Here is an 18898-nt window from a genome sequence, read left to right as displayed (position 1 = left end):
TCACATTGAAGCTTCTTTGGAGTCTTGATCCTTGAAGTTCTTCCAAGGATTCCGAGAAGCTAAGGAAGTGTTCATGAGATTTCCATGTGGAATCTCATCACTAAATATTCTTTGACTTGTCTCTTCCAACAATTATCTAAGTATTATTTGAACAACAAAGCCTCTCTAAGCTCCAACATCCAAGTATTCTTTACAACAAATTATCTTAGGCTTTAAGCAATAACATAAAGTTAAAGTTATAAATGGCTTATTATTTCATCTTGTTTTCAAGATGTGATACAACCAAATTAAGTACAAGATTTTATAGAAAGAATGAATGAAGTTTTTTTACAAATACTATCTCCTTTTTTTCATTATAAGTCTTCAAGCTTCTTATATAGGAGTTTGATGAAGATGACTCTTGCAAGTCCTTGAACTTAAATTTTTGTTGGTGCATTAATTGCGAACATTAAGGAATTTCCTTATTCTTTCTTTAACCAAAAATATGTGTTCGTTCTTTTTTGAAGTTTAAGTATCAAAGAAACTTTTATTTTTTTTAATTTGTTAAGGAACAACATAGACAAAAATAATTTGCTTATCAAACATCATAAATGATATATTAAATGACTTTGTTTTATACAGATGAAATGATTCATCTAAAATATTACATATCATCATAATCAATTCACTTATGATCTGAAAAATATTTATTTAATAAAAATGTCACAATTTTTTTTAATAAAACAAATAACATGAAGCATGAAAAATAGTCGTTTGATTTAACAAATATCCTCTAAACAACCATTTGTAACAAGTTTAATCCCCTCCAAACAATCATATCCCACAATAAGATTTTTAATGGATAAGCCACATGCCATTATCATCCCATGAATAATGACCCATAGTTTTGCCTCCAAACCAGATCATAAAGCTTTTCTTCTACCGAAGGATCGGACAAATTCACCCTTACACTTATCAACAACTCCACCACAATAGCTATAGTTGATGAAACTAATTTCATAAAGCTAATACAACATGAGCATTTTTTATTTATTTATAAAGACTAATATCATAAATCTAAAATTTCAATATTAACCAATATCGTAAATATAAAAGTTTAGAGAAAAAAACACTTAATTGATTTATCATTTATAATAACTAATTATTTACAATTTATAACAATAAATAAAGGATCCTATGTTTTGGTATGACAATTTTTTTTTATAATCTTTTTATCTCTTAACTAATACACATAATTATCTATTATTTTACGATCAATCGAAGACTTTTTTTTTTTTTTTTTTTTAAGTTTATGGATTTAATATATGCAATCTTTCAAAATACTCTTATTTTTTTATCATTTATTTTTTAAAACAACAAGAGTATCTTATTTTTCTCATTTACAGATAAAGATAAATGAAATTTGAAATCATTGGCCAGTAATTTTTTTAAAAATATATGATTTTAGTTGCTTTAAAATTTTTGAAAATCAATTTTTCTAATTTTTTAATACTTCATTTTTGGATATAATAGATTATTTAGAGTTAATTTAATAGTTAGATGGGAAATAGTTGAGGTAATTAAAAATATGGAGATATAAATTTAATTCTTGTTGCGATTATATTTATACTAAAAGGACATAGAGGATAAAAATAGAGCATTTAAAAATTTATTTACTTATTTATTTTATTGAATGTGGAATTGTGAAAGTAGTGCGGGAAGTTTCATATCGAAGAGAAAATATTAAGGGGGGTGTATTGGTTTAGGATTTCGTAGGATTTTAAAAGACTTTTTTTGAGTAAAAAAGTCCATTGGTATTCAATCAGGATTTTATGTCACTTAAAAACAATCCAGTGGTATTCAATCTGGATTTTCAGGATTTTTTAAAGAGTCCATTAAAATCCACTGGTATTCATTTGAGATTTTTTACAACTTAAAAACAATCCATTGGTATTCAAAAATTTAAGGATTTTAAAGGATTGTTGTGTGAGAGGGATTTTGAAAGACTTTCTAGTGTTATCTATAAATACCAGATTCATAAAACAATCCCATCCAAACCCATCGGATTTTGAAGGATTGTTTGAAATGATTTTTCAAGTGTTTTAAGAATTTTCAAGTGAGTTTTTCATCTTTTTTTTCTATGCTCCTGTCTTCTCCATTTTTTCTCTACTAATAATACTACACTATTGTTCATTGCTCATATATAATACTATTCTCATACCATTCTCCTATTTTGTGAAACTCTAATATGTAAATGATAGTGTCATTGACTTGTTTTATTTTTCTGTTCGTTCTCTTTAATTGACTTACTTTATTTTATTCTATGTAGTTGAATTTGTTCTTTTATATAACACAAAAAAATACTTGAAATTTTAACTTTTAAGTGGTAATTTTTTTTATGACACACGTTAAGAAAAGAAAAAGGTGAAAGATGAAATTGATATCATAATCTCAACAATATATATATATATATATATATATATATATATATATATATAAGATGAATTTGTTAGGGTTTTTGTGAGTAGAATGAGATAAAAATGGATCTTAGTAGGGGGAAGAACCCTCTTAGCATAAAAATTGCGAATTCTCTCTTTCCCTTGAATTTGTTACTCTTATCCCTCCTCCTTTTATGACTCAACAATTATTTTATTTTTTTTACTATGAATTTTTCTTTTTTATTTTTATATTATGAAATTAAGATTTTTTATATTTTAAAAAAAGAAAATTAACATAAAACATTGCAATATCTAATTTTTTAGGGTTTAGGATTTATGCCTTCATTAACTTATTTTTTAAAAAAGAAAATATTGTTAAAATATTTGTTAGAATAATTTATATTTATAAATATCGTTAAAAATTATCATATATATATATATATATATATTCTCTATATCTAAATACTTCTGTTTATATAAAAAAAATTATATATCTAAATATTTTTTCAGTGTCGAATATACTAATTTTTTTATATAAAAAATTATCTTATGTTTCTATATTTTCGTTTTTACATTTTCTTTTATAATAACTGAGGTATTTGATCCATTTGGATAGCAAAAATATATTCGATCTTGTATGATGGTGTGCTTCTAAAAATAATAATATAATTTTATTGATTTTGTCTATTATCCGTAATTATTTATATAACTATTTTTTAACATATATTGTTTTAGTAATTCAAATGGGAGATTCACAAGGAAATAATAAAGAAAAATGAAAAGAGAAAGAAAACTATGAAGCTTGGATTAACGATGATTCCGATGAATTGTTACAATTGATAGTGGATGCTATAAAAAGAGGATAGAATATTATAGAGAATTATTATTATTATTTATCTAGACATTATTTTTTTTATTTATTATTTTTATCTTTGACTCTTTTTAAATTTGAATGTATAATTTTTTTTAAATCTTATCAAATGTCAAAACTCCACAAAATCCCACAGAATCCATTAAAATCATAATTTAAAAGTCTTGCAGAATCCATTAAAATCCTGATTTTAAGTCTGGTAGAATCTTGCAAAATCTTAAAAGTCATGAAAATCCTGCAAAGTCTTTTAAAATCCGCAGGATTTTTTTTAACTAAAAAAGTCCTTTAAAATCCTAATCCAATACACCCCCTAAGTAGGAGAAAGTGAAGGAGACATCAATTGAAGCAAGGTGCGAGAAAGAAGAGTTAGTTTAGTTTCTTCTGGTGCGGACATGAACGAAGATCAAATGGAAGGTTGTGTGAGTGGGTACCTCAAGCAGAAAGGGTTTACGCAAAACAAGGACCAGCTTCAACTCACCAACACTGATTCCTCTCTTCAACCTGACAACACTCTCAATCGCACTCAGTATTCTCTCTCTCTCTCTCGTTTCAATTTTCATTTTTTTTTAATTTCTTGCAAAATTTCCTCTGAGTCGCCGGGTGACTTAATTTGAATCCTTTCCTCTGTGAAAATTGTGTGAAAATAGCACAGCGTTAGTGTCTCTCGTAAGATGAAGCTAGTTTTTTGGAATTGGATTTGTTTGCTGTATTAATTATTTGAAAGAAGCCTAAAATCAAAAGTGGAGGCCAAATGTGAATATCCTTTTTATTGTTGTTATAAATGTTATGAATATATAAGTTTTAGATTGTAGATATACATTATAAATATTTGTGTTTTAATTTTTATGAAAAAAAAAATGAGTGTAGTGCCAGTGGCACTTAAACCATGTAAGTGGGAATTTTAGATTTAGATTAACACATGTTGAAATGGCGATACGAGCTATATTTCATACTGTATTTTAGTGGAATTTGTAATCTGATGTTAATTAAGAGATGAAACTGAGAGATAGTTTGTTAGGCCTATTTAAAGTCTGCTTTTAAACCAGCAATTGTATCTGTTCTTGACATTTTGAGCATTTCACATGAAAACTATTGTACAAATACGATTTCAAATTAGAGTAGTATGTACAGTGTCCTAGCTAGGTTCTTTCTAACTTTGTTGCCGTCATTGTAATTCCTATAGATAAAAAACAAATAAATTGAACTGTTTTTCAGAAAACATCTAACAAGCATGTAAGCTGTTGAAGAGGAGGTTTACGTGTTTGTTTAGAGCATAGCCATTAGTTTGCCTGAATCTTACATTAGATTACTCTCTCAATTTGTGTCACTTCATTTCTGGAGAGTGATTCTTTGAATAAAACCCCTTTATTTTACAGACTGGAGAGAGGTTCTGCGAGATACCATGATGGGTATGCTAAACTAAGATCATGGGCATACAGGTCACTTGATTCGTACAAGCCACAAGGTCACTTGATTGGTTACTGTCTTGTTTAAAGTTCATTTACGAATTTGCTATGTTTCTGCAGTTATTACATATGGTTTGCCACTTCTTTGTAGCATGAATTGCTGCGTGTGCTTTATCCAGTATTTATCTATTACTTCGTGTATCTTGTGGCCAAAGGACATCTTCAGGAAGGTATGAAATATTTCTACACGGCACACATGCACATCTAATAATATATTTATTTTATTAAATTATTTTTGTCAGATTTTAAAGTTCCTAATGAGGCCATCGGTGCAACATGTGTTTTTATGCTTCTGTTTACATGATTTGTAATTCCGTTTGATATTCTCAGCTTGGAACTTTTTCAATACCTTTCGTGAAGACCATGAAAAGACGCACTTAAGAGACCTTCAAAATTTGGAACTAGTTCTTTCTCCTACTCATTTGGAGGTTTCTTGCTGTCCAAAATATGACATCTCTTTTTTGCTTCTTGAAGTTGTTAGACAATTAGCATTATATGATCCTACAATGTTGTTCTTACTCAGGAAATGGAATTCGCTCAAATTATGGAACTGGAATGTATTAAGATTTATAATTTAATCAAATTAAATATGAAATTAAAAGTAAAAATTAATTTAAAAGAAAAAAATTCAATGTGAAGTCAAGATAAATATGAAATGAGGGTAAGAATAACTCTTAGAAATATTATAACTAAGATTAAAATTTACTTTTTATTATAAATGTTTTCTCTTTGTTTAAGAATGAAAATAATTGATTTTTTAATTTGTACAATATAGTAGGCTTATTAATTCAAAATTGAACTAATTTAAACATAAAGTCAAAGATTAATTCAAAAACTTGCAAATCAATAGAAAATTATATGTAATGTGTTTTCTTTCCCTAAATAGCTAGTGTAGGTATATGACATTAACACATATATAAAATGTGTTTTTATAAATTATAAGGTACTAAATTGTAAGTTGTTAAAAGTTGTCCTCCGAATGCATATTATAATATATAATATATATGATTTTAAAGGTATTTATGTAAAATTGTAAATTGCTAAATTGAATTTTAGAATGAAAATACATAAATTATTTATAACATTCAAAAATTATTTTATTTTAAGTGACAAACTATATATATAATAATCTTTTTTATATGATAACTAAAATTGTATCAAATAAATACTTGCACTAAATTAATAAGATAAAAATCGGTATTAAATACATTCAGTGACCGAAAAGTTTTAGTATTAAGATATTCTTAATTTTATTTTCTACTTACAAATCTTAAACACATAACTTAATATTACACAATTTTAGCGTATTTTCAAAACTGCAAAAATCAAAACAAATCATATCACAAAAGATTGATGTAGTTTGGTTCAAATTTTGTAACACATTCAAACTAAACAAAATCTAATTAAAATCTAAATTGCACTTAATTTTGTTCTTGTTTTGAATGACTCTTAAGTTAAAAATCAAACAAAATCACACCACAAACACCCCTATAAAAACTATAATACACATGATACATTTTTATTTAATATAACTAAGATTTATAATAAATAAATATTTTAAATAAACAAATTATTTTATTATCCAAATTTATACCAAATATTTTTTTTATTGTATACATTATATTTTAAATTTATAATAAATAAATTATACTGTAATAAAATTAATTATTGATATTTTTTTAAAATATATTAAAATCTAATTCAACAACAACACAATAATAAATTATATTTTAAAAATATTCTCGTATAAGAAAAATAACTACAAACATTTTCGAAAAATTATTAAAACAATTATTATTCAAGAAAATTATTCTAATTTGTAGATTTATAAACATGTAATTTTTTATATGTTATATGGATTTTTTTTCCTCCAAAAATACAAGTACATGTCATTTGCTCCTAAAATGTTCGGGTATTATAAAAAAAAAAGCCCACCTTATTGGCCCACTTGGAGCGCCCAGATATAAGCTTTATAAACCTACTAATTCTCTTATTCATCCCTTCTCTCGCCGCCTTCTGCTGCTGCTTCTGCAAAACCTAAACTTAGGGTTAAGCCATTGTCTGAGTTTTACCACTTTTTTTTTTCTCACAATGGTGAGGATCATAATTTTCGCAATAGATCTGTTGTTGTTTCTCTAATATTTCTTCTTCTATTTTCATTCTTCTTCGTGTGTGCACTTTTTCTCTCTTTGTAAGACCAAGAAAACAAGAGACAAGGGTCGTAGTTTTTTGTTTTGTTTTATTTTTGGTTCTGTTTCGTTTCAAATCACAGTTCTTATAATTAATTGTTTTGAGACGGCGACGTTTGAAGAATGAGATATGACTTATGTTCTTATGGTGTTTTTTTTTTTTTTTTTAATTTTTTTCTTTTGCTTTGAATGTGAGTAGGTTCTCCAGAACGATATTGATTTGCTGAATCCCCCAGCTGAGTTGGAAAAGAGAAAGCACAAGCTCAAACGTCTTGTTCAGTCCCCAAATTCGTTCTTCATGGTATCAAAATCGACTTATGTTTGTCGTTATTTGAATTGAAAATTCTCTATTGCTATTGAAAAAACCCTATTAGGATCCTTTCTTATGTTTTGATTATATGTTGCAGGATGTTAAGTGCCAGGGTTGCTTTAACATGTGAGTAGGGTATTTGTTTTGTTGTGTTTATTTTAAGTTTTGCTATGATGGTAATTAAATAATTTAAATAAGTTGTGTGAATTTTGTTGTGTTTGTTTTGATTTGGACGCAGAACCACCGTGTTTAGCCACTCTCAGACAGTTGTGGTTTGCGGTAATTGCCAGACTGTGTTGTGCCAACCAACGGGTGGACGGGCGAGGCTAACTGAAGGGTGCTCTTTTAGGAAGAAGGGAGACTAAATGGTGATTTGAGAGTTTTGCTTGTTAGGTTTTTGAGATGAAATCAATGTTAGTTATCATATTTTAATTTTGTTAAATTGTAAGACAATATCTATCAGTCTTCCACAAGACATGTTAGGACCACCCAATCTTTTGTTTCTCTTTATTGAAGTGGATGTGGTTTTATCGGATATTTGTTTTCACAGCAATTTTCTTTACTGAAGTGGATATGGTTTAGTTGATGGGTTGCTTTTACAATGCATGCTATGATTTTTTGAGTATGCACTTGCATTTGCATGTTCACATGATGTGTTGGTTACATTTTATGATTTTTTGAGTATGCACTTGCATGCTATGATTTTTTTTGTTTTCTGTGGTTAATTGATTTTTGTCCTTTTCATTCTGTTGGAATATAAATTCGTTGCTACTTGCGAGTACTGGTTGGGTTTAGTCATTGGGTTCCTTAAATATTGAATGTTTTTGGTTTTTTTTAATGATTGTTTGCAGTCATGGTTTTGCTTTTTTAGTGCGCCTAAGGCCGAGCGCTTCCTCCTTTAGTGAGGGGTGGCGTGGTATTCCACGAGAGAGGGTATTCTATGTGGCGCACTCGTTTAAGGTGCGTAGGCGCAAATCAATTTAATGAGGGCTCCTTGGCCGCTTTCCTGCGTTAGTTTTAGCAGTTTAAGCGAGGGGGTTTTGCCCTACAGCATTCCAAAATTGTTGCACTTAAATCACCTTTTAAAGTTTTTCTCAAGTATAGCCGAGTTGGTGGGGTTGAGTGGATATTAAGCATATCACAAATTAAATTCACGAGTGTTTTGATGATGCACTTAAATCAATTTATTAAAGAAATACAAACATGGTCTTATATTTTATTATTGTGAGATCTTGTTATCTTTTTGTGTGTTTTTTCTTTTTTGAATTTGAACTTGCAAGTTGTAGTTGTAATTTTGAATTGTTTGTGTATTGATTAATTGTTCTAGTGCCTTTGGTTAGCTTAACACATGAATATTTGTTAAGCAATTATCAGATTAATGTGTATTTTTTGTTATAACACAAGTCATGTTCCTTGTGTATATCTGTTATAGTGAATCAATTTAAAGATATAGTTGCTTGTGTTGTATCTCAATTCAAGTTAATATTTTAGAAATCAAAATATGGCTCAAGTTACCAATAAATATTTATGAATTGAAAGAGTAAATGCAAATTTTATCCAAATGTGGTAATTCTCTGTTTGATATTGGTTCAAGGTTGAACTATTCAATAATTTGTTTCGTAATTCTGTATGTTCACTTATTTGTTTTCTGTTGTCAGCATCCCCATTGAATACATTTATTATGTGAATCGGATGCATGTAATTATTTTTGTTGTGCTATTGTACATAGTTGATGAAATGGTTTAAATGATAATTTGACTACACCAGATCTTGTTTTTCACGACGTGTAGAGTAAATAGTAAAACTTCCCGAGTCTGGGAATCTAAGGTCGGTGCCAAATTGGACATGTAAATGCACTTTTAAAACTTAATTTTGGTCTTTTTATAAGAAGCAAATTAAAGTGTAATAACAGATAAAATGAATTTTTTTTCCTTTTTTAGAGTACTACAGGTAGTATATCTTTTAGTAAAACGAAAAACAAATAAAACTAGTTGATTTGTAGTTTGTATGCATCTTGGGATGTTACATCTAACTCAATAGTTGGTTCTCGAATGTGATTTCCAATGAATCGGTACGCTAAAGTCATTGGTGGAGAGGTATGGTCCTAACAACCAGAAGACAAATTTCTTCCAATTTCTTTTTTAAGTTTGAATATTTAAGATATCTATAATAAAAGTAATTCATTTGAGTTGTTTCATGCATTGCAAAATGAAAAAAGTGATATTCGTGTCATGTCAGTATAGAGTAATTTAAACACAAATTTACTTAAAATGATAAGATATTTTAAGAAATTTAACTTTTAAAATTTTTTTCTTATCATTTATAAATTAAATTTAAATTATTATTAAAAAAGATAATTGTAGTACAATAAAAGAAAATAAATTACGAGAAAAAATATAAAAAAATAGATATTGAAAATAAAATAAAGTAATAATAAATACATAAACATTATACGAAATTAATTTTTATCATTATTATTTTAAAAAGTTCCTAAAATTTGATAAGGAATGGTTATTTCAGGAAATAACTCTTTTTTCTTCAAGTAATTCATGTTATCATGTCACAGTCCTTCAATAGCAAGAAATCGAGACTTTATTTCATGAGACAAGCAATTCTTATTAGAGTTGTTCTTAGGTCTCGACATTTATTTATAGGATTTTTTTATCTTTTAAATATTATATAATAAATAAATAAATATATCAAAATATCATTCTGAAATATATTTATTGAAGTGTTGTTTACTATTCATATTGAGAATTGAATTCGGCCTCTCATGAACCTATTTCTTACTTAAACTTTTATTTGTTTTTAATTATGCATTGGCAAATTTGTTAACCGGTAATTGACAGTTTTTTTTTGTTTTTGTTTTTTTCTATAATTTTTTTTATAATATCATTGTTTTTATTTAATTTATTACTTTGAAAAATTAGTTAATGTATAAATAAATTCATAATTTTTATTTTATAATTTTAAAGATTTGTAAGAAGAGCTTATAAATAATTTAAATATATATAAATTTAATATGCAATATAAATTAAAGAGTACACATATATTATTGAAAATATGATTTTAAAATATCAATTGCATTGCAAAAATAAAGAGTATTATTCATGTTGAGAATTTGGCCTCTCACTAATTAATTTTTTACCTAAATTTTTCAAATTTTTTTATTTATGTATTAAGGAGTTGGTTAACGGATAATCGATTTCTCAACTAGTATTTTTTTTTTGTTTTTTCTACAATTTTGTTTTTTTTAATATTATCATTTTTATAATATATTTTTCTATTTAATTTATTAGATTGAAAAACTAGTTAATATATAAATAAATTCATAGTTTTTATTTAAAGTTTTGTAAGAAGAGACTAAATAATTTAAGGTTAAGGATGTATAAATTTAATATAAAATATGTAATAGCTCGATTTTCACAGATTGTACGAAGGTCCAAAGCCAAATAAGGGTGATTTAGTAGCCTCCCAAACTAGAACGGGTCATTCCAAACTACTAAAATTGCTTACAAATCTTACTTGAGAACGAGAGGTTCCAAATTACTAAAAAGGCTTGTAACCCTAGTTGGGAAGGGCCGTTCTGGTTTAAGAACGGGCCGTTCCAAACATGGCCATTATGGGTTAAAATGTAACCCCAGAATGGGCCGTTCTGGATGTGAAATTTTACACATGACGTAGAGTCCAGAACGCGGGCCGTTTTGGCCATTGTTGATGCCTATAAATAGAGCGCTCTGACATTCCCAAAATATGCACTTTTCAGTTTCGACTTCTTTCAGTTCTGACTTCTTTTCCTTCTACATTATATGAAGACCGAGGGGAACCTAGAGGAGGAGACCAACTAGATCCTGCTTTAGTTTCAGTTACTGCTTATCGAGATACGAGGGAAAATGAGAGATTTATATGTAGAGTCACATGAGGGAATGGGTGGAGAAGAGTTCCTGTAGAGTTTTTAATAATTTTATAATTATTTTTGTTTCGAGAATTATTGGTATTATGAGATTCTGTATGTGTTTAGGATTATGAATATATGATTAATTTGTAAAAATGATACTCTGGAAGAGAGAACAAAATCGTAGAAAAGTGTCTGTGAGTTACGTTTCGGAAAATTGGGGTTTTGGAAAATTGGGGGTGTTACTATTTGAGTTAAGATTTTACTAAATTGATGATTCTATTAGGTTTTATATTAATTTATAAATATTATTATTACATTATTTGGTAAAATTGATGATCTAGATATGCAGTGTGGTGTGTTGCCTTCGTACAAATGTATACATTATATCTACTGTTTTAATATTGAATTGATAATATGATGTGAGTATGTTGACATGAAATGAGATGTTGACGTGATATATGATTGTGGTTCCTCACACATATGACCAGGGATGAGATGACCATAGGTAAGTGATGCTACAGGGATGGCGTGCCCCTGATATAGTGTGGGATGAGTGAGGTAATTAACACGTATCACTTATGTCTAGAGTGGCACGACCTTGAGGTGACGTGACCGTTGACATAGTGTTAATTGTAAGATTTGTGATGATTGTGATTGTGTTGTGATTGTGGTTCCTAACACATATGACCAGGGATGAGACGACCCTAGGTAAGTGATGTTACAGGGATGGCGTGCTCCTGGCATAGTGTGTGATGGGGTTATTTTATGGTATTTATTTGAGGGGATATTTTATGACTATTATTTTTATAAGGTTATTACACAACCATACTCTACAATGATGAGATATTGCCCGTTTTGGGCCTAAGCCCTCACGGTTTTACTTTCGGTCATTACCCAAAAGGCCTCTCAATCATTGAAGTATCTTTGTGCTATATAAGTTGTTATTTCTTATCTTATTTTATCGATGTGGGACTTGTTTGTATCCCAACAATCCTCCCCTCAAACAAGGAACCTAACCTTTCATACAGTAGAATCTGTCTTTATATATCACATTATCATTATCATTTTTTTTGTAAGGGTTATTGGTTGTCACCGAATCCAACCTGCGGCTCTGATACCACTGATGGGGTTATTTTATGGTATTTATCTGAGGGGATATTTTATGAGTATTATTTTTATAAGGTTATTACACAACCATACTCCACAATGATGAGATATTGTCCTCTTTGGGCCTAAGCCCTCACGGTTTTACTTTTGGTCATTACCCAAAAGGCCTCTCAATCATTGAAGTATCTTTGTGCTATATAAGTTGTTATTTCTTATCTTATTTTATCAATGTGGGACTTGTTTGTATCCCAATAGTGTGGGATGAGTGAGACAATTAATATGTATCACTTATGTCTAAAGTGGCACGACCTTGAGGTGGCGTGACCATTGTCATAGTGTTAATTGCAAGATTTGTGATAGATTGGTGTGATGTGAATATGATGCATTATTGATAGAATTAGAATGTATGAATATGTTTGTAAATCCTTCATTGATTGATGAGTTATGATAAGATTATGTTGTGTTTTTCCTTGTGTTCTTTACATATAGATGTTTTTCTTTTCTCACCGTACAATTTGTGGATGTTTTAGGTGAGGAAGATCTGACTATGAGTGGCATCTAGAATGCCAACAGTTGAGTTGTGGGTGTGCTCTGATAGTTTGACATCGGGGCAGAGGATCATAGGATATAAATATTTAGTTGGAGTTGTATCTTTCTTTTAAAAACAAATTGTAAACTATTATGTTTTATTTTTCAAGTTTATTTTCAATTATCTTGAATATTGAGGAACAATTATGAAGGTTTTATGTGAACCCTTTTATCAATGTTGGAAATTTTATTCTTTAATTTATTTACATTTTTACAATATATATGTTGGGGTAGTAAGGGTGTCACACAATACAAATTAAAAAGTACAAATATATAATCGAAAACATGATTTTAAAAGATCAATTACATTGCAAAAATAAGATAAAATATGGATTAATTTTAACATGTGCTTCAAAATGAAATTCAAAGTACACATCACACATAATTCAAAATAAAAAACATAAATAATCAACTTTCCCACACATTTGAAAATCAAATTTATTGGTAATAATAAATTATGCATGTGTCCACCAGTACTAAAATGATCTTTGCTTGATCTTAGATATACACAATTAATTAAAAGTGCGTATTGAAAACCTGACAATGGGTGGACATAAAAAAATGTTGTACATGTGTTTTGCATTTGATATATCGTACAAAATTTCATGAAATAATTCAAAAATGTGAGTAGAAGAAATCAAGTTGTTAATATGGGTTAGTAATTTTTTTTCTTTATTCTCGCAATCAAAATAATTAATTTTATCAACAATTTTTTAACTTAATAATTTTGTATAGTTTGAATTTCTTAGCATATGACATCATTGAGACTACATTCTATTACTACTATAATAATCTGAGGGAAGAACTAGAGACTAAAATTGTTATTCAATGACTTTATCAAATCCTATGAGATAAATGGATTCTCACATGGGATGGAGGTCGAAGATAGAAATATATGACAACAAATCTAGTAGAGAAAATCAACTTAATCATATAAAAATTAGAAACCTTTTAATTAAAGAGTTGATTGTGTCAACTTACAAAAGGTGTAACAACTTATTTAATAAAATTAAAAAGTACACATATGATTTTAAAGGATCAATTGCACTGCAAAAATAAAATAAAATATGGATTAATTTTTACATGTGCTTCAAAATGAAATTCACAGCACATAATTAAAAGAAACATAAATAATTTAACTTTCACACATACTTGAAAATCAAATTTATAAGTAATAATAAATGATGCATGTGTCCACCAGTACCAAAATGATTTTTGCTTGATCTTAGACACAATTAATTAAAAGTGCGTATTGAAAACCTGACAATGGGTGGACATAAAAAAATTTTGTACATGTATTTTGCATTTGATATATCGTACAAATTTCATGAGATAATTCAAAAATGTAAGTAGAAGAAATCAAGTTGTTAATATGGGTTAGTAATTTTTTTTTCTTTATTCTCGCAATCAAAATAATTAATTTTATCAACTATTTTTCAACTTAATGATTTTGTAAGGTTTAAATTCTCTAAGGTATGACATGATTGAACCTACATTCAATTACTACTATTATAATTTGAGGGAACAACTAGAGAGTGAAAGTGTTATTCAACGACTTTATCAAATCCCATGAGATAAATAGATTCCCGCAATGGATGGTATGGAGGTTGAAGATGGGGCATATGACCACAAATCTACTAGAGAAAATTAACTTAATCATGTAAAAATTAGAAACCTATTAATTAAAGTGTTGATTACTTCTATAATAATCTGAGGGAAGAACTAGAGAGTGGAAGTGTTATTCAATAACTTTATCAAATCCCATGAGATAAATGGATTTTTGCGGATGAAGATGGGGGCATATAACCACAAATCTAGTAGAGAAAATAAACTTAATCATATACAAATTTGAAACCTATTAATTAAAGTGTTGATTGCGTCAACTTACAAAAGGATTAACAACTTATTTAATAAAATTAAAAAGTATACATATATCATTGAAAACATGATTTTAAAGATCAATTGCACTGTAAAAATAAAATAAAATATGGATTAATTTTCACTTGTGCTTCAAAATGAAATTTACAGCACATAATTAAAAAAAACATAAATAATCTAACTTTCACACATACTTAAAAATCAACTTTATGAGTAATAATAAATGATGCATGTGTCCACCAATACCAAAATGATCTTTGCTTGATCTTAGATAGACACGATTAATTAAAAATGCTTATTGAATACCTGACAATAAGTAGACATCAAGAAATTTTGTACATGTGTTTCTGCATTTGATATATCGTACAAGATTTCATGAGATAATTCAAAAATGTGAGTGGAAGAAATCATGTTATTAATATGGGTTACTAATTTTTTTTCTCTTTATTCTCGTAATCAAAATAATAAATTTTATCAACTATTTTTCAGCTTAATGATTTTGTATGGTTTAAATTCTCTAGCGTATGACAAAGATTGAGTCTACATTCAATTACTACTATAATTATTTGAGGGAAGAACGAAAAAGTGAATGTGTTATTCAATAACTTTATCAAATACCATGAGATAAATGGATTCCCGAATGGGATAGAGGTCAAAGATGGGGCATATAACCACAAATCTAGTAGAAAAAAATCAACTTAATCATATAAAAATTAGAAAGCTATTAATTAAAGTATTGATTGCGTCAACTTATAAAAGGTGTAACAACTTTTTTAATAAAATTAAAAATTACACGTATATCATCAAAAACATGATTTTGAAAGATCAATTGTACTACAAAAATAAAATAAAATATAGATTAATTTTTACATGTGCTTCAAAATGAAATTCACAGCACATAATTCAAAAAAGACATAAATAATCCATCTTTCACACATATACTTGAAAATCAAATTTATAAGTAATAATAAATGAGGCATGTGTCCACAAGTACCAAAATTATCTTTGCTTGATCTTAGACAGATACAATTAATTAAAAGTGCATATCGAAAACCTGACGATGGGTGGACATAAAAAAAATTTGTACATGTGTTTTACATTTGATATATCGTACAAAATTTCATGAAATAATTCAAAAATGTGAGTAGAAGAAATCAAGTTCTTTTTTTTTTTTGATAAGCCAAGAATTTATTAATCCCAAGAAAATTGTGCACAAGAAGTGCAAGTCATAATTAAAAACAAGATGACCCAAAAATAAGAAAAAACAAACTTAAGGGACACTTGCACAGGACAAGGGGTTCATCAACCATTCTAGAAAAGAAGAATACATCATTCTAGCAGCCGTACACCACTCCACGATCTCAACTGAGCCATGAACACGATCTCTTCCACCTTAAAGAGTTTGCCTTTGAAAATGTTCTCATTTTGAGCCTTCCATATCTGCCATATACTTGCAAACCAAACAAAGGACCAAACTCGCTTAATACCCTTATTGCCACTCACCAATCCCATATATTGATGACAAAAACCCCTAAGTTCGTTGATAAGCACCCCTAACACTCCCTACCAAGCGTCTAACCCAAACAGCATAAGCCTTTGGACACAAGAGGAACAAATGCTTGCTAGACTCCAAGCCCTCTTCACAAAAAATACAACCATTTTGACCTTCCAGATTAACCCTTCTCGAAAGGAGTTTATCCCGGGTAGGTAACCTGTCCGCTTCCAACTGCCACACTAAAACTTGTACCTTAGGAGGGATACCCTTGGACCATATCATATCATATCATCAAAAGTGTCCACTTGAACATGGTTTGACTTTGCTAAAATCTTATAAGCAGATGCCACCGAATATTTCCCTGACCTTTCGGCTAACCAACGCCATTCATCTGGATGAGCCTCTGTCAAAACTACCAAGGCCAACCTATTAGCCAACTCAACCAACTTTTCCTCTTCCCATGCAAAAAGTGTGCGCCTCCAACTCCACCGCCACTTTGAACCACCCCTTACATTTCTTCTACCGAGTCATTTTTGTTTAACGAGATTCCATAAAGGCGACTAAACTCGTCACAAAAACGAGTTTCACCGATCCACCTATCATGCCAAAACTGAGTCTGCTTTCCGTTTCCCAAGACATGGCGGACATGTTGATTCCACCATCCGGAGCGTCCGTGAACCGCATCCACAACTAACTGCACATCCACCCACCATTTGGAGCAAGTTCGACCTTCCACTACCCATGAGTTAGTAATTTTTTTCTTTATTCTCGCAATTAAAATAATTAGTTTTATCAACTATTGTATTTGTATGATTTAAATTCTCTAGCATATAACATGATTGAGCCTACATTTAATTACTACTATAATAGAATTAAGTGAAAGTGTTATTCAATGACTTTATCAAATCCCATGAGATAAATGGATTTCCGCATGGGATGGAGGTCGAAGATGGGGCATATGACCACAAATCTTGTAGAGAAAATCAACTTAATCATATAAAAATTAGAAACCTATTAATTAAAGTGTTGATTGGGTCAACTTACAAAAGGTGTAACAACTTGTTTAATCAAATAAAAAAAGAACTCATATAACATCGAAAACATGATTTTAAAAGATCAATTACATTGCAAAAATAAAATAAAATTTGGATTAATTTTCACATGTGCTTCAAAATGAAATTCACAGCACACATCACACATAATTCAAAATAAAAAAACATAAATAATCAACTTTGACACATACTTGAAAATTAAATTTATAGGTAATAATAAACTATGCATGTGTCCACTAGTACCAAAATGATCTTTGTTTGATCTTATATAGACACATTTAATTAAAAGTGCGTATTGAAAACTTGACAATGGGTGGACATAAAAACTTTTGTACATGTGTTTTGCATTTGATTTAACGTACAAAATTTCATGAAATAATTAAAAATGTGAGTAGAAGAAATCAAGTTGTTAATATGGGTTAGTAATTTTTTTCTTTATTCTCGCAATCAAATTAATTTTATCAACTACTTTTCAATTTAATGATTTTGTATGGTTTAAATTCTCTAGCGTATGACATGATTGAGCCTACATTCAATTAGTACTATAATAATATGAGAGAAGAACTAGAGAGTGAAAGTGTTATTCAATGACTTTATCAAATCCCATGAGATAAATGAAATCCCGCATGAGATGGAGGTAGAAGATGGGGGCATATGACCACAAATCTTGTACAGAAAATCAACTTAATAATATAAAAATTAGAAACCTATTAATTATAGTGTTGATTGCATCAACTTACAAAAGGTGTAACAACTTATTTAATCAAATTAAAAAGTAAACATATATTATCGAAAACATGATTTTAAAAGATTAGTTACACTGCAAAAATAAAATAAAATAAAATATGGATTAATTTTTGCATGTGCTTTAAAATGAAATTCACAGCACACATCACACATAATTCAAAATAAAAAAACATAAATAATCAACTTTCACACATACTTGAAAATCAAATTTATAGGTAATAGTAAATGATGCATGTGTCCACCGGTACTAAAATGATCTTAGCTTCGTCTTAGATAGACACAATTAATTAAAAATGCGTATTGAAAACCTGACAATGGGTGGATATCAAAAAAATTTGTACATATGTTTTGCATTTGATATATTGTACAAAATTTTATGAGATAATTCAAAAATGTGGTAGAAGAAATCAATTTGTTAATATGGGTTAGTAATTTTTTTATCTTTATTCTTGCATTCAAAATAATTAGTTTTATCAACTATTTTTCAACTTAATAATTTTGTATGGTTTAAATTGTCTAGTGTATGACATTTTTAAGCCTACATTCAGTTATTATTATAATAATCTGAGAGAAGAACTAGAGAGTGAAAGTGTTATTTAATGATTTCATCAAATCCCATGAGATAAATGGACTCCCGCATGGGATAGAGGTTGAAGATGGGGGCATATGACCACAAATCTAATAGAGAAATTCAACTTAATCATATAAAAATTAAAAGCCTATTAATTAAAGTGTTGATTGCGTCAACTTACAAGAGGTAGAACAACTTATTTAATCAAATTAAAAAGTACACATATATCATAAAAAAACATGATTCTAAAAGATCAATCACCTTACAAAAATAAAATAAAATATGGATTAATTTTCATACGTGTTTCAA

The 18898-nt window shown here is 28.6% G+C and overlaps 2 protein-coding genes across 3 annotated transcripts; both read left to right on the top strand.

The window, feature by feature from the left end:
• Positions 1-3219: 3219 nt before the first annotated feature.
• LOC109792771 (transcription initiation factor TFIID subunit 5-like) lies at positions 3220-5281 on the top strand. 2 transcript variants are annotated; one of them, XR_002239197.3, is made up of 4 exons: positions 3220-3814; positions 4665-4753; positions 4846-4924; positions 5085-5281. XR_002239197.3 is itself a non-coding variant. In XM_083063666.1 (4 exons), exons 1-3 carry the CDS (start codon positions 3681-3683, stop codon positions 4843-4845), a joined length of 228 nt encoding a protein of 75 aa, XP_082919792.1. In that variant the 5' UTR covers positions 3225-3680; the 3' UTR covers positions 4846-4924; positions 5085-5281. The 2 variants fall into 2 exon arrangements, 1 of the variants encoding a protein (XP_082919792.1); XM_083063666.1 differs by having other exon boundaries at positions 3225-3814; positions 4665-4727; positions 4815-4924.
• Positions 5282-6692: 1411 nt separating this feature from the next.
• LOC109792772 (small ribosomal subunit protein eS27y) lies at positions 6693-7788 on the top strand. The gene is made up of 4 exons (XM_020352202.3): positions 6693-6848; positions 7143-7244; positions 7351-7379; positions 7492-7788. The coding sequence occupies exons 1-4, from the start codon at positions 6846-6848 to the stop codon at positions 7616-7618; spliced, it is 261 nt and encodes an 86-aa protein (XP_020207791.1). The 5' UTR covers positions 6693-6845; the 3' UTR covers positions 7619-7788.
• The last annotated feature ends 11110 nt before the right edge of the window (positions 7789-18898 follow it).

This window comes from Cajanus cajan, chromosome 9 (genome assembly GCF_000230855.2).
Source record: "Cajanus cajan strain Asha chromosome 9, NIPB_CcT2T_4, whole genome shotgun sequence".
Lineage (NCBI taxonomy): Eukaryota > Viridiplantae > Streptophyta > Magnoliopsida > Fabales > Fabaceae > Cajanus > Cajanus cajan.
The sequence above is the reverse complement of the archived record's forward strand: the minus strand, read 5'-3'. Positions and strand labels throughout refer to the sequence as shown.